General features: G+C 38.1%; 1 protein-coding gene across 4 annotated transcripts in view; it reads left to right on the top strand.

Annotated features, from left to right (window-relative positions):
* RTTN (rotatin) overlaps positions 1–15,122 on the top strand; it is a 160,501-nt gene that overhangs the window by 58,802 nt on the left and 86,577 nt on the right. For all 4 annotated transcript variants that reach the window (XM_053206000.1, XM_027069160.2, XM_053206003.1 and 1 more), the window contains 5 exons: positions 1,497–1,593; positions 2,632–2,700; positions 5,321–5,509; positions 6,677–6,916; positions 8,110–8,254. In XM_053206000.1, coding sequence (XP_053061975.1) covers positions 1,497–1,593; positions 2,632–2,700; positions 5,321–5,509; positions 6,677–6,916; positions 8,110–8,254 — 740 coding nt within the window. The remainder of the gene's footprint in view (positions 1–1,496; positions 1,594–2,631; positions 2,701–5,320; positions 5,510–6,676; positions 6,917–8,109; positions 8,255–15,122) is intronic.

The raw sequence follows: 15,122 nt of genomic DNA, 5'->3' as shown, positions 1-15,122 counted from the left end.
AATAAACATTAAAAATTTAAACGAACAAAAAACAAATAGAAACCTTGTGCCTGATTTTATGTTAAGATTTTCTTCTAAGGTTTCTATCCTTTTGATGTATTTATTATTCTGTCTTCAGCCCTAAATATTTTATGAATGTATATAAAGCTTTTCTGTTATAGCAACTGAGCTTTTCATCATGCTCTATAAGGAGAGACTTCTCCACTTCCAAATTCATAATGCTAAATAGGCTTTTATTTTTTCTGTTAACATGTTTATAGTGTTTAAAAAATGTAGATCTTTATCTAGAATTGATTTTGATATATAGTGTAAGATAGAGATCTAAATGTATTTTTTTCGTATTGTAGGTAGTTGTATTGCAATAATTTCTTATGTTTTTGGAAATATGATAGCTCATCCTATCCCCACTGTTATGGAGTGTATACTTTATCATAAATTAAATTCTTACATGTATTTCTGTTTCTGTTCATTGCTAGTTTGTTTTAAACATTTATTTATTTTGAGAGGGAGACAGAGTGTGACTGGGGGAGGAGCAGAGAGAGGGGGAGACACAGAATCTGAAGCAGGTTCCAGGCTCCGAGCCCCATGCGGGGCTCGAACTCACAGACCGCGAGATCATGACCCGAGCTGAAGTCGGGCGCTCCACCGAGGGAGCCACCCAGGCGCCCCAGTTAGTTGCTGTTTTTAGTCATGTCAATTACATGTTGCTATTTTCTTTTTCTTATAGTTAGGAAAAATGTCTTCTTTTGCAACTGATGTTTTGTTGCTACTTTCCTGGATTTGCTAGCTCTGTATTGTTGTTATTCCTGTATGATCGGTACCACCACCATACCAGTTGATTAGAATTTCATAGTTGTCAAGCACTGAGAAATCTTAACATTGAGAATGTTACAGCAGTGGAAACTGAGGCTTATTAATGCTAAAGGATTTGACCAGGACTCTTCAATTATGTCGTGGTGCTATCCTTATGTCTTGTTAGCTCAGAACAGTTTCCTTTACCATTATCTTGTTGTAATAAATAAGACACACAGATTAAAACAACACCAACACAAAGACAAAGACAGTGTTTTGAAGTCGAATGTAAGTTCTATGATTATATGTTTGTAGAAAGGGCAGAAATGATCAAATAAGGAGATCTTTGAATGAGCAGGCTTTAGCTGGAGATAGAAGACTTGGCAAACCTTCCTAGAAGCTAGATCAGTTTGCTTCTTTGAGTAACTGAAAGTTACTCACACACAGTATGGAGTGAGTGGATCTGCAAGTGTGGTTCCTGGACCAGCCATGTGTGGGATTCACGGGCTCTAGCCCAAACCTGCAGAAGCAGAAACTCTGTTTTAACAAGCCCTCCAGATGATCCACATATGTTAGTGTATCTGGGTTAATGTTGCGTTTCTCAGAATGACATCTCTTCCCTTTGAGTTAAGATATTTTAAATTTGAAGTTCATTTTTCTAGAGGTAAAAATATTACATGAAGTTAATGCATCTTTATTTTTAGTTTCCCTGATATTTCATGAAGATCGTACTGTTGTGACTGAAGTCGGAGCATTATTTTGTCTTCTCTTATTTGATGAAGTATCAAGAATGGATATGTGGTGAGCTATAAGAATTTTAAAAGTTTTTTTACTCTTTTTTAAAAATTTTATTTAAAATGTTTATTTATTTTTGAGAGAGAGACAGAGCGTGAGCAAGGAGGGGCAGAGAGAGGGAGACACAGAATCCAAGGCAGGCTCCAGGCTCTGAACCGTCAGCACAGAGCCCGACGTGGGGCTCAAACTCATGAACTGTGAGATCATGATCTTAGCCGAAGTCGGACGCTTAACGGACTGAGCCACCTAGGCGCCCTAAAAGTTTTTTACTCAATTTTAAAGTTTCTGATGCAGTCATAGCAATGCATGGAAATTTCTGAATTATGAAGCTTATGCTTCCCATTTTGGTTTGAGCAAGCAGTATCAAAAAGCCCATTGGCTCAAGCATAAGAGACTCTTAAAAAATGAGAACAAACTGAGGGCTGATAGGGGGTAGGAGGGAGGGGAGGGTGGATGATGGGTATCGAAGAGGGCATCTTTTGGGATGAGCACTGGGTGTTGTATGGAAACCAGTTTGACAGTAAATTTCATATATTTAAAACAACAACAACAACAAAAAAAGCCCATTGGCTCAAAAAGTCCCCTGAACTCTTATTTTTTAACTACTGACCATAAAATTTAAAAACTACTGCAGTGATTTTTGCCAATACCTTTTTTAGTGTATACTTTCAATTTCATGTGTTTTTTCTTTAGTATTTTATTAAAAAGCTTTTGGGAAGATGTTAAGATGATAATATATCTGATTAGCACTGACCTTGAGCAGGAACAAGTGGGAGGGGCTCAGATTGACCTGCCAGTGCAGTGCCCACGTTACATGAATCATTTATTGTACGACTTCCTGAAGAAAAGCATCATTTACTCTTCAGAAGCAAATCCAGGTGGTAGCAAACAGGGACTAACTCTACAAATGATAGAACCAGTTGCAAGTCTTGATTGGAGTTTCGTCGAGGAGGAAATTATATTTGTCAGATGAAACCATGGTTTACTCAGTTGTTTCTTTCCTTTTGTGTGTGTGTGTGTGTGTGTGTGTGTTTAATGAACTAGGTCTATTAATCCTTCTGATAAACCTTCTTCACCACCAGTCTTCAGTTTGCCTGTTTCAGTTTTTAGAAGGTAAGTGATTTATTTTTTTAATTTTTTTGAAGGTAAAATGTTACAGAAAGGGAAACCAAAATCTATAAGTTGTCACGGTTTTCATCTGGTATTTAAATCACATGATTTGTAGTGTTTTAATGTTCCCTTACAGTGGTGCTTTGGAGAGTTCAGTAAACACACGTTCTCATCACCAGCACTCCAAATCTGGATGTGGTTCAGATGTTCAGAGAGGTTGAAAGGACTATCCAGTGAACAAATGTGCTTACTCTCCAGTCTAGATTCAGCAGTTGTTAACACACAGGCTTAGTTGCTTTTCTGTCTCCCTCAGTGTGTTTATTTATTTATATGTAATTTTTCCTCTGATGCATTTGAAAATAAGTTTCAGACATAATTTTACTTCCTTTCTAATTATTCCACCATGTACCTCCTTAAATTAAGAGCATTCTTCTACGTAACCACTATATTATACATAATCACATCTAAGAAAATTAAAAAATAATTCTGTGACATGATCCAATTTCTCCAAAATGGTAGTTACCTCTTAGAGGAGGGCAAAGAGAGTAATTGACAGACAAGAAAAGGGAACAAAGAGACTTTTTAAAGGGATGGAAATGTTCTGAGTGGTGGCCATACAAATGAATACAAATGGAAGAATTCATCAAGCTATATATATATGACTGAAAATCTGTGTATTTTAAAGATAAGTAAATATGTCTTAATAAAACTATGATTAATTTAAAAATAACATTCCATAGTTTGGTAGATATTATTACCTATAGTATAATCACTTTCACTGCTGTATGATATTCTACTGTTAATTTGCCACAACTTATTCATTCTCCGGTCAGAAGGCATTTGGATTGATTCTGGGTTTTTGTTCCTGTATCCACTCCTGTAAACATGTATGTTTCCTGGGATAGTACACAAGAGTTCTTTTTAGATATATTCTTAAAAGAGTCAAATTCCTTGTTTGTAGACATCACCCACTCTTTATGGTCTTTAGATTTGGCTAAGTCATCAAACTGAGAGTTGTACAGTAGGTCATGCTTGGAATGAGATTGCATGTGTCGTTGCCGGGACCTGTCTTGGCTTAGAAGACCTGTGTGCTAATAGGAGATACGGTGTCTAGTTAAGTGTGCCGTAGGCATAATTTCCAGGGCCCCACGAGACGTGTCACTTGCAAGAGCCACAGCACTCAGGGGTGCTCAGAGGTCTGGCTTCCCATTATGCATTCATAGTTTATTCCCATACTTCCCAGCCCAAGTGTGGGAATCACTTTTACTATAAGCAAAAAAAGCAGCTTAGTAATATTATTGACATTCCATATCTATTTGGTTATCTTAGCTCAAGATAAAATTCATCCATAGAGAAGAAGAAAGGGTTTTCTTATGCCTTTACTCACAGTAATTTTGTTGTTTTAAAACGTGTTGCCCCTCTGGTAGATGTGGTTTTTCAAACTGGTTGTGATGCATTAATTACTTGTGCCTTTTATTCCTTTCTTCCTTCTGTGTTCTTTAGGCTTAATTTGCAGTTTGTTTTCTAACTTACTAAAGAAGTCCCCATTGGTTGATTGCCTTGCCTTTTTTTGTTCGGTGCAAGTCCTTTCAATTGAGCTCTGTGCCCTTCTGGCAGGCCCTATGAGTCTGTTAGTGTTTTCTTGCATTCTGGCACAGAGAGATGTCCAAGAATCACCTTTCATTTCCCTCTCTCAGACCTGGTGTTAGCCATTTGTCTAAGGAATCTTGGTTACTTTTGTGGAAAATTTCAATTTTTCACAAATATTTTCTTAGATTATTCAGCCTCATTTGTACGTAGAACTCACTCTTAGCTTGTTTTTTGAGAAGTATGAAATGAAAAAGCACAGTAAAGGTTCCCCTTAGAAATCTTACCCAATTGTATTTATCTAATGTTAGTCACAACTCTGTGAATTAGGGGTTTGGTATATGTATTTTAGGAAAACTATTTTTTAACATCTGAACATGCTAGTCCTTGCTGTCCTGTTAAATGCTGTTAAATTAGCTTGGACTGGTTTAAGACATCTTGCTATTGAGTCTGTTCTTATATCTAAAATATTTCTGGGTCCTCTTGGTGACACATAGTGATTGGGTTTATTGGTAATACAGCTACGTTCTCAAGTGAAAATATTAAGTTGTGATTTTTGTCATTCAGTGACTGCTGTGAACATAAGGCAATTCATTTAGCCTCTTTAAAACTCATTTTGATCATCTGTAAAATGGGTGTCACTGCCATGCCATGTAACTGAACGAATGATAAATAATATACAGTGTTTGGTATAAAGTAGACACTCATGTTCTAGCTGCAGCATTTTGTGTGGCTCACTGTAGCCACAGGCCTTGACTTGAGAGGGCATTAGTTATCTCTGCAAACAACTCTCATACAACACAGAATCAGGTAAGTCTTCAGGAGAGACTTTGGAAGGTGTTTTTGGGAATTTAGAGTATGGCAAAAGAATAATTGGAATACTATAGACCGCATGCTAACTGTTCAAACTAGGGGCCGTGAGAGCGAGCTCCGTATTATTGGGAGACATAGAGGGAGCCGGCATTTGTTAGCTTACCTGTGTTAGTAGTGTTTAAGAATTTCAAAGTTTGTAACTGTTTGTATACATTTTCTTTAGGTATCATCTACCAGTGCATGTAGTTGGCCACCATGCTGTGAGTCCTTACTCCATAGTTTTGCCATTATCTGCTGATTGTTTGGCCTTGAAGCCGGTCTCAGACATGCTGAGAATAGCTTGGAACTTGTCCTGGTATCATGGGAGTGAAAATCTTTTGAAGCAAATGAATTCCGAACCTAAAATCAAAGAGTAAGCTGTTACATTTAGTTGAAAAAGCATTCGTTTTTAATTAAATAAAAAAATTTTTTTAATGTTTGTTTATTTTTGAGAAAGAGAGAGAGAGTGAGCTAGAAATACAGAGTGCGAGCCAGGGAGGGGCACGGAGAGAAGGAGACACAGAGTCCCAAGCAGGCTCCAGGCTCTGAGCTGTCAGCATAGAGCCTGACGCAGGACTCAAACTCAAGAACCGTGAGATCGTGACCTGAACCGAAGTCAGACACTTAACTGACTGAGCCACCCCCAGGCATCCCCATATTTAACTAATTACAAGTAACTAGTTAGGTTTTCTTTTTCTTTTAGGGCAAGTGGCTTTTTTACTTACTATCATCTGATTCTGCTTTTTCACTGAAGATTGTAATTTTTACTCTGTTTTAAAGATTACATGTGTTCATTACTTTTTAAAAACCATCACACAAGGAAATTTAAAAAGTACGTGCTCTGTGCTGTTTTAGAGATTATAGAAAGTTTGGTTAATTAATGGATATAAGTCACTAGGAAAAGTCCTCTGGTTTAGAGTAAAAGTTCAGTATGTATATGTATAAATGTTGTTACCATTATTGTGATGAAGATTACTTTGAATATCCTGATATTCTGATCTGTCAGGACTTTCTTATTTGCATGAAAATTATATTTCTGTAAGCAGGAAAATGTCAATAGAAACAGGATGCTAGTGTAAAACTCTAATATTGACAGATATATATCAGATTTTCTTTTGGCTATGAGTCAGCCTTTAAAATGGAGATAATATAGGGGCGCCTGGGTGTCTTCGTCAGTTAGGTGTCCGACTTTGGCTTGGGTCATGATCTCACGGTCCATGAGTTCCAGCCCCACGTCGGGCACTGTTCTGATCCTGGAGCTTGCTTTGGATTCTGTGTCTCCAGCTTGGATCCTGGAGCTTGCTTTGGATTCTGTGTCTCCATCTCTCTCTCTCTCTCTCTCTCTCTCTCTCTCTCTGCTCTTTCTCTGCTCGCACTCTGTGTCTCTCAGAAATAAATAAAACATTAAAAAAAAAAACTTAAAAAAAAAGTAAAATGAAGATAATATGGAATTTTTTTGGAGAGAGTTTATAATAAACATAAATGTGAGCTTTTACTTAAATAGCCTTATGTTGCTCTTCCTCTGTTTCTGTTTATTTAGGTGTTCAGACACGTTGAAACTATCCACAGAGGATACCCTTGCTCTGAAGGTGACGCACACAGCTAGTGGCCTGAGGGACTGTCTCCATTCCGTGGTCGAGGCTGCAGCCCACAGGGAAGTGAGGGCTGCCATCACGAGAATGAGTTTTTATCTTCTGAATGACAGATTGTCTTTAAAGAGCGGCACCGGCCCCTGTGGGCTGACCTTGAAGTCCTTGGCCTGGCACACTACACTGAACAGGTCAGTGCATACAGCTCAAGGCTGCCAGTTTTGAAGGCCGGGAATGAGTTGTTTTTGGGTTTATCTCCACATCTTTGAAGATAAGAGCACACATTCTTCTCGTTACTATCATTAGAGATATGTTTTCTCTGTAAGAAAGACTCTGTGATTTTTATTATCTGTAATAAATGTCTAACAGTAGCAAAAGAGAAAAATTTCCTGAATCACTGCCTTTTGGAACTAATAATAAACAACACAGTTTTTATATCCTATCATAGAACATTTTGCCATCTTACAAAAGTAGACGATTAGGATAGACCTGGATGAACAAAGTGAATGTTCTGTTCACATTGTAAAAGAGCCGAGACATCAGTGATTGATTAATAGGTTTGGGACACCTGCCGTGGGCTGTTTTGTTTTGTTTTGCTTTTGTTTTGTTCTTAAGAAAATTACCTCATTTTTCTTTTTACTCTGAATTTCATGAAGTTGATTGCCATGTGGCGATCCTTTAGTAGTTATTGGGAAGGCTCTAGCTTATAAATTTAACATGTTTAACTGGTAGCAGATGGCTGCATTTGAAACAAGTAAGACTGACAAGCAGCCATTGCCAGCAGTTTTACATTTTAATCTTCTTGTGGATTTAGTCTCAGATGTATAACTTTCTATTAAACATAACGTGCCATTTGCAAAATGCGAGGTTAAATGAATTTCCGAAATGTGAACTCGAAATGTATCTCTCACAATTCAGAGGTCTAATTCGCCTTTTCCAGTGGGGTGCTGGGATCAGCCAGTACCTCTGTGAGAGAGCTGGCAGCTGAATTTCAGGATTCTTGTAAGTTAGTTGTTAAAACACAGCCATTCTTAAAAACGAAATTGTATAAATTTACAGTTAAATGTATTATAAGAAGAGTGGAGGTGATGTCATCACTTTCTGATTATTTTACAACCTTTTGCCGATACTTGTGGTTATGCAGTTGTTCCTATCTGTTGTATCTGTGCTGTGGAAATGCCGTGTGCTGGTGTGCTGGTGTGCGTCTCTCCACAAAGGTGTGATGTGTTGGTGGCTTGCATTCAGCCACGGGGAAAGATTTCCACTCTGGGAATTGGCGAACACAGCAAATCATCCCATTCCTTACCTGGTTGTTAAGTATTTGTCAGCACACCACTTACTGTAAAGAGCTAGAAACCATGAAAATTGTCTGTTTGTATTGTAGGTTTCTACAAGTGCTTCCTGCTTGCACTGAAGATGAGAAACTGCTAATAGACATCATACATTTTTTAAATAAGTTATTGAAGGAACAAAGGAAAAACTCATCAGTAGAACTTCTAAACTGGCTTCTAGAATTACTTCTTAGACATGTAAGTATTTTTAAGGAATTGAATTTTAGGTTTCACAAATGATTTATTTGTAAAAATTAGTAATGCTATGTAACCAAAAAGTGTGATTTTTTTTTTATAGCCCATGTTTTTAGTAAAGTATTTCCTTAAAACTTTGGAGTAGGGAAGATTTTCTCCAAGAAGAGACATAATTTTGAACTTATAAAGAAGGAAATCTGTAAATATGACTGCATAAAAATGACATGGCAGTGAATAAGACAGAAACCCTGTCCTTATGGAACACATTCTAGTAGAGTGGAGTGGACAGAAAACAAAGATATTCTGCAGGGGCAACAGTAAGTGTGGTGAGGAAACATAAAATAGGATAAGAGGGCAGAGGTAGGCAGGAGTGAAGATGTTCCATTAGATCTGACGGTCAGAGAAGGCTCCCCCTGTGACTAACATTTGGCCAGAGCACTGAGTTAACTGTCACAGTCAGCCATATAGGTATCTCAAGGAAGAGCATTCTGGCAAGAGAGGAAAAGAAATGCAAAGGCACTTAGTTGTCAGGGCCATGTTTGAAAGGCAACCAGAGGTCAATGTGGCTGCAACAGGATGAATGAAGAATGGTGGTAGGAGATGAGATCAGAAGGATATTCAGACTCAAGCTCAAATAGAGCTTGGTAGGCTGAGGAGCTTAACCTAAATGAACAAGGAAGCTGGTGGTGGATTTTGAGTGGAAGAGTAACATGATGTGATTTAAATTTGAGAAGATCATAGTAGCAGCTGTCTCCAGAACCGTAGGTGGCATGATGGAAGCTGGGAGGCTGACACTAACCCAGAGAAGGGATGGTAGCGGCTTAGAGTGGTAACGGGGCCATTGGTGGAGAGGGCACTGACACTCGCTCGCTCGCTCTCTCATACACACACACACACACACACACACACACACACACACACACCTGTAGGACTGTGACTAAATGTGGAAATTATGGTCATGGAGTGCTATTTAAATATTATAAAAGATGAAAAGCAGAAGTAACTAACAAAAGCTAGGAGATGAAAGGGGTAGATCAGGTAGGAGCATAAAATAAGTCCAAAATATCATAAACAAGGTTCTATATATACATGACTCTTTGATGGGATTTTGTATTGTGTTCTTTGATATACCTGTGTTATCTGAAGAACTACATTTTAAAATTATTGCAAGTTTTTTTTTTTTTTTAATGTTTATTTAGGGGCGCCTGGGTGGCTCAGTCGGTGGAGTGACCAACTTCAGCTCAGGTCATGATCTCACAGTTTGTGAGTTTGAGCCCTGCATCGGTCTCTGTGCTGACAGCTCAGAGCCTGGAGCCTGCTTCTGATTCTGTGTCTCCCTCTCTTTCTGCCCCTCTCCCACTCATGCTTTGTCTATCTCTGTCTCAGAGATAAATAAACATAAAAAAAACAATAAAAATGTTTATTTATTTTAAGAGAGAGAAAGAGTGAGTGAGCATGAGCGGGGTAGGGGCAGAGAGAGAATGAGAGAGAGAATCCTAAGCAGGCTCTGCACTGTCAACCCAGAGTCCCATGCAGGGCTCCATCCCACAAACTGTGAGATCATGACCCGAACTGAAATCAAGAGTTGGATGCTCAACCAACTAAGCCACCCAGGTGCCCCACAAAGTTTTCTTTAATAAACTTTATTTTTAGTATTTTTGTTTGGCCATTTTTTCTTTCAGATTACCTTTATTTTCAATTTGTGTAACTTATGACAGAACAGTTGTCCAGTGGGAGGGCATTAGTTTTGTTGGCTTCTGTATGAATGGCAAGAAATACTTTAAACACAGTTAAAAAGACATGATAAACAGAAAGATATTTCTAATACAAATGAGAGATGACGGACTAATTCCAGCATCTTAAAGTGCTTAATTGATAAGTGAACCTTAATAATATGATTGAACTCCCAGAGAACATAGACTTACAAATTTTGCTCCCCTGTTGTGTTCTCGAGGATGATTTCAGAGCACCATATTTATTGTACTTTTATATTCTTTAATCGCTTAATTGTTAAAAATATTAAAGTATTTGGAGGCAGTTATTTTATGACCATTTTTAATAAAGCAAAACAGTAAAACCTTATGTCATTATAGTTCCTCTTTCAGCTTTTAGGCATGCTTAAATATTTTAGAGATTGGATATTAAAATATTATTAGAAGAATCTCTATGAAGCTTTTCCTCTAAGGTTTTTTATAAATTGATTTTTGATCTATAAATTTTTTATAACTTCATAATCTTTTTACACTTTTTAAAGGAGAATAACTTCTAAAACAATCTCCTCCTTAGGTTGAAGTTCTTATATTCTGGGAGTTAGGATTGCTTTGGGTTGTGAAAATAGTAGTTATGGTGGGCTTGGGTTTAGCTTCTTTTCCCGAAACTCTGTGCAGTAATTAACGTTTGTTTACTAGACTGTGTACATGGTATGTACAGTGGAAAAATCACTATTCATGCCTATTAAAATATATTTACTAAATTAACTGTAACTAGAGAGTTAAAACTTAATATTTAGGGGTACCTGGGTGGCTCGTTGGTGAAGTGGCTGACTTTGGGGCTCTCAGGTCATGATCTCATGGTTCGTGGGTTCAAGCCCTGTGTCGGGCTCTGTGCTGACAGCTCAGAGCCTGGAACCTGCTTCGGATTCTGCCTCTCCCTCTCTCTCTGCCCCTCCCCCACTTGTGCTCTGTCAAAAATAAGTAAGCAAAGTGTGAGCAAAATGGACTTAAGAATCCACTATCAAGACAGCTTGCTCTCTGTCATGCTACAAGGATTAAATTATTAAGTGTTATGTAAAGACGAATGTTCAGAATAAGAGAAGCCTGAAAATGGAAAGTCAAATGCCTTTTAAAGTTTTTCATTTAAAGTGGGTAAAGTAAGTGAGAGATGATTTAAGGTGAGTAAAGTAGCATTTCCAAAGGAATTGTTTTGAATGTATGGACATAACATGAAGAGGTATGCAAAAGCAGTGGCAGAAATTGGTAACATCAGGCAGAATACTTGAGGACTTGATCAGGCAGAAGGATGTGAACAGGAAGTATAAAGAAAATCAGCTAATTAACTGAGGATGATTGAGAACCTTTCTCTTGTGAAAAATCGTCTGTGTGTTTTATCAGAACATTTATTTATTACAAACATTTTAGGCACTTTAGGAATTTATGACATTACTAATTTACATTTTAATGTAATGATAATTTGGTTAATGTATAAAATAACCTAGAAGTGCTGAGTTTGAATACTTTTCTTTTCAGAATGCATTTCTTTTATGAATTTAAATCCAAGTTAGTTAACAGATAGTGTAAGAATGGTTTTAGGAATATAATTTAGTGATTAATCACTTACATCTAACACCTGGTGCTCATCCCAACAAGTGTCCTCAATGCCCGTCATCCATTTAGACCATCCCCCGACCCACCTCCCCTCCAGCAGCCCTGAGTTTGTTCTCTGTAATTAAGAGTCTCTTATGGTTTGTCACCCTCTGTTTTCATCTTACTTTTGCTTCCCTTCCCCTATGTTCATCTGTTTTGTTTCTTAAATTCCACATATGAGTGAAATCATATGATATTTGTCTTTCTCTTATTTTGCTTAGCATAATACACTCTAGTTCCATCCAATTGTTGCAAATCACAAGATTTCATTCTTTTTGATCGCGGAGTAATTAAATTTATATTTTTTGAAAGTTTAATTTTATAGAGAGAGAGAGCAGAATGCACTTTTTTGATGGAAGTTCATAAAAGTGGAGCCATAATTCTTTAGCGGGGAGGCTATCAGTGCTATACAGCATATGGCTGTCTTTGTTGGCTAACTTTCACAGGCTCATGTGCGCTCAGACTTCATGGAGGACATTGCACATCTCATTGTTGTAGGCTGCTGATGGATGGTAAAGTGGATGTGATGAGCGGTAAAGAAAATGAACCATCCTTGTAGAAGCCGTTGCTTTTTGGAGGTCACAGTGACAAAGTTATGACCCACGTAGGTGGTTTAAAATTAGGATTGAACACTGATGTCTAAAGACAAAACCTTCAGGTGTGATTAAGCACTTGAGATCAGTAGGCATCAGTAGAGACTTCTTTTTATTGTACATGAAAAACAGTAATTCATCCTATATTTTAGAAGTAATGTTGCTGAGGTTTACTGAATCTTAATATTAACATGTAAATCAAAGATGTGTTCTAAAGGGAAAAAGTCTCGGCAATTGCAAGCAGAAACAAATTATTAACAGATTGAGGTTTTAGGGAAGAACCTTAGTTTTAACATCCTTTATGCATTCTGTACAATATATTAACCTACTAGTCAGTAGTTTCTACTTAATTTTTATTTGTATATCAGGATTAATAATTCCTGATAGTAAAATTATATTTTACCAAGATGGAATTTGCATTAAAAACAGCTTGTTGGGGCATGTGGGATGGCTCAGTCAGTTGAGTGCCTGACTTCAGCTCAGGTCACCATCTCATGGTTCTTGAGTTTGAGCCCCACGTCGGGCTCTGTGGTGACGTTCAGAGCCTGGAGCCTGCTTCAGATCCTGCATCTCCCTCTCTTTCTACCCCTTCCCCACTTGTCCTCTGTCTGTTTGTCTGTCTTTCTCTCTCTCTCTCTCTCTCAAAAATAAATAAATATTAGGGTGCCTGAGTGGCTCAGTTGCTTGAGCGTCCAACTTAGGCTCAGGTCATGATCTCGTGGTTGTGAGTTCGAGCCCCGTATCGGGCTCTGTGCTGACAGCTCAGGGCCTGGAGCCTGCTTCGGAGTCTGTGTCTCCCCCTGTCTCTCCTCTTCCCGTGTTCATACTCTGTCTCTCTCTCTCTCAAAAATAAACAAATATTAAAAAGAATAAAAAATTTAAAAAATACTTAAAAAAACCCAGCTTTTATCATCCTCAATGGGGCAAAACTGAGAGCTTTCCCCCTGAGATCAGGAACATGACAGGGATGTCCACTCTCACCGCTGTTGTGTAACATAGTGTTGGAAGTTCTAGCATCAGCAGTCAGACAATAAAAGGGAATCAAAGGCATCAAAATTGGCAAAGATGAAGTCAATCTTTCACTTTTTGCAGATGACATGATATTATTCATGGAAAACCCGATAGACTCCATCAAAAGTCTGCTAGAACTGATACATGAATTCAGCAAAGTTGCAGGATACAAAATCAATGTACAGAAATCAGTTGCATTCTTATACACTAATAATGAAACAACAGAAAGACAAATAAAGAAACTGATCCCATTCACAATTGCACCAAGAAGCATAAAATACATAGGAATAAATCTAACCAAAGATGTAAAAGATCTGTAGGCTGAAAACTATAGAAACCTTTTGAAGGAAATTAAAGAAGATACAAGGAAATGGAAAAACATTCCATGCTGATGGATTGGAAGAATAAATATTATTAAAATGGCAATACTACCCAAAGCTATCTACACATTCAATGCAATCCCAATCAAAATTGCACCAGCATTCTTCTCCAAGCTAGAACAAACAATCCTAAAATTTGTATGGAACCACAAAAGACTCTGAATAGCCAAAGTAATATTGAAGAAGACCAAAGTGGGAGGCATCACAATCCCCGACTTTAGCCTCTAGTGCAAAGCTGTCATCACCAAGACAGCATGGTATTGGCACAAAAACAGACACATAGACCAATGGAATAGAATAGAGACTCCAGAACTGGACTTACAAATGTATGGCCAACTAATCTTTGACAAAGCAGGAAAGAATATCCAATGGAAAAAAGACAGTCTCTTTAACAAACGGTGCTGGAAGAACTGGACAGCAACATGCAGAAGGATGAAACTAGACCACTTTCTTACACCATTCACAAAAATAAACTCCAAAAGGATGAAGGACCTGAATGTGAGACAGGAAACCATCAAAACCCTAGAGGAGAAAGCAGGAAAAAACCTCTCTGACCTCAGCCGCAGCAATTTCCTACTTGACACATCCCCAAAGGCAAGGGAATTAAAAGCAAAAATGAACTATTGGGACCTCATGAAGATAAAAAGCTTCTGCACTGCAAAGTAAACAACCAACAAAACTAAAAGGCAACCAATGGAATGGGAAAAGATATTTGCAAATATATATCAGACAAAGGGTTAGTATCCAAAATCTATAAAGAGCCCACCAAACTCCACACCCGAAAAACAAATAAGCCAGTGAAGAAATGGGCAGAAAACATGAATAGACACTTCTCTAAAGAAGACATCCAGATGGCCAACCAGCACATGGAAAGATGCTCAACGTCACTCCTCATCAGGGAAATACAAATCAAAACCACATTGAGATACCATCTCACGCCAGTCAGAGTGGCCAAAATGAACAAATCAGGAGACTATAGATGCTGGCGAGGATGTGGAGAAACGGGAACCCTCTTGCACTGTTGGTGGGAATGCAAGCTGGTGCAGCTGCTCTGGAAAACAGTGTGGAGGTTCCTCAAAAAATTAAAAATAGATCTACCCTATGACCCAGCAATAGCACTGCTAGGAATTTACCCAAGGGATACAGGAGTGCTGATGCATAGGGGCACTTGTACCCCAATGTTTATAGCAGCACTTTCAACAATAGCCAAATTATGGAAAGAGCCTAAATGTCCATCAACTGATGAATGGATAAAGAAATTGTGGTTTATATATACAATAGAGTACTACGTGGCAATGAGAAAGAATGAAATATGGCCCTTTGCAGCAACGTGGATGGAACTGGAAAGTGTTATGCTAAGTGAAATAAGTCACAGAGAAAGACAGATACCATATGGTTTCACTCTTATGTGGATCCTGAGAAACTTAACGGAAGACTATGAGGGAGGAGAAGGGGAAAAAAAAGTCAGAGAGGGAGGGAGCCAAACCATAAGAGACTCTTAAAAACTGAGAATAAACTGAGGGTT

This window comes from Acinonyx jubatus, chromosome D3 (genome assembly GCF_027475565.1).
Source record: "Acinonyx jubatus isolate Ajub_Pintada_27869175 chromosome D3, VMU_Ajub_asm_v1.0, whole genome shotgun sequence".
In the NCBI taxonomy this organism is placed as follows: Eukaryota; Metazoa; Chordata; class Mammalia; order Carnivora; family Felidae; genus Acinonyx; species Acinonyx jubatus.
Note: the sequence above shows the minus strand (reverse complement) of the source record. Positions and strands in the feature narration are given on the sequence as shown.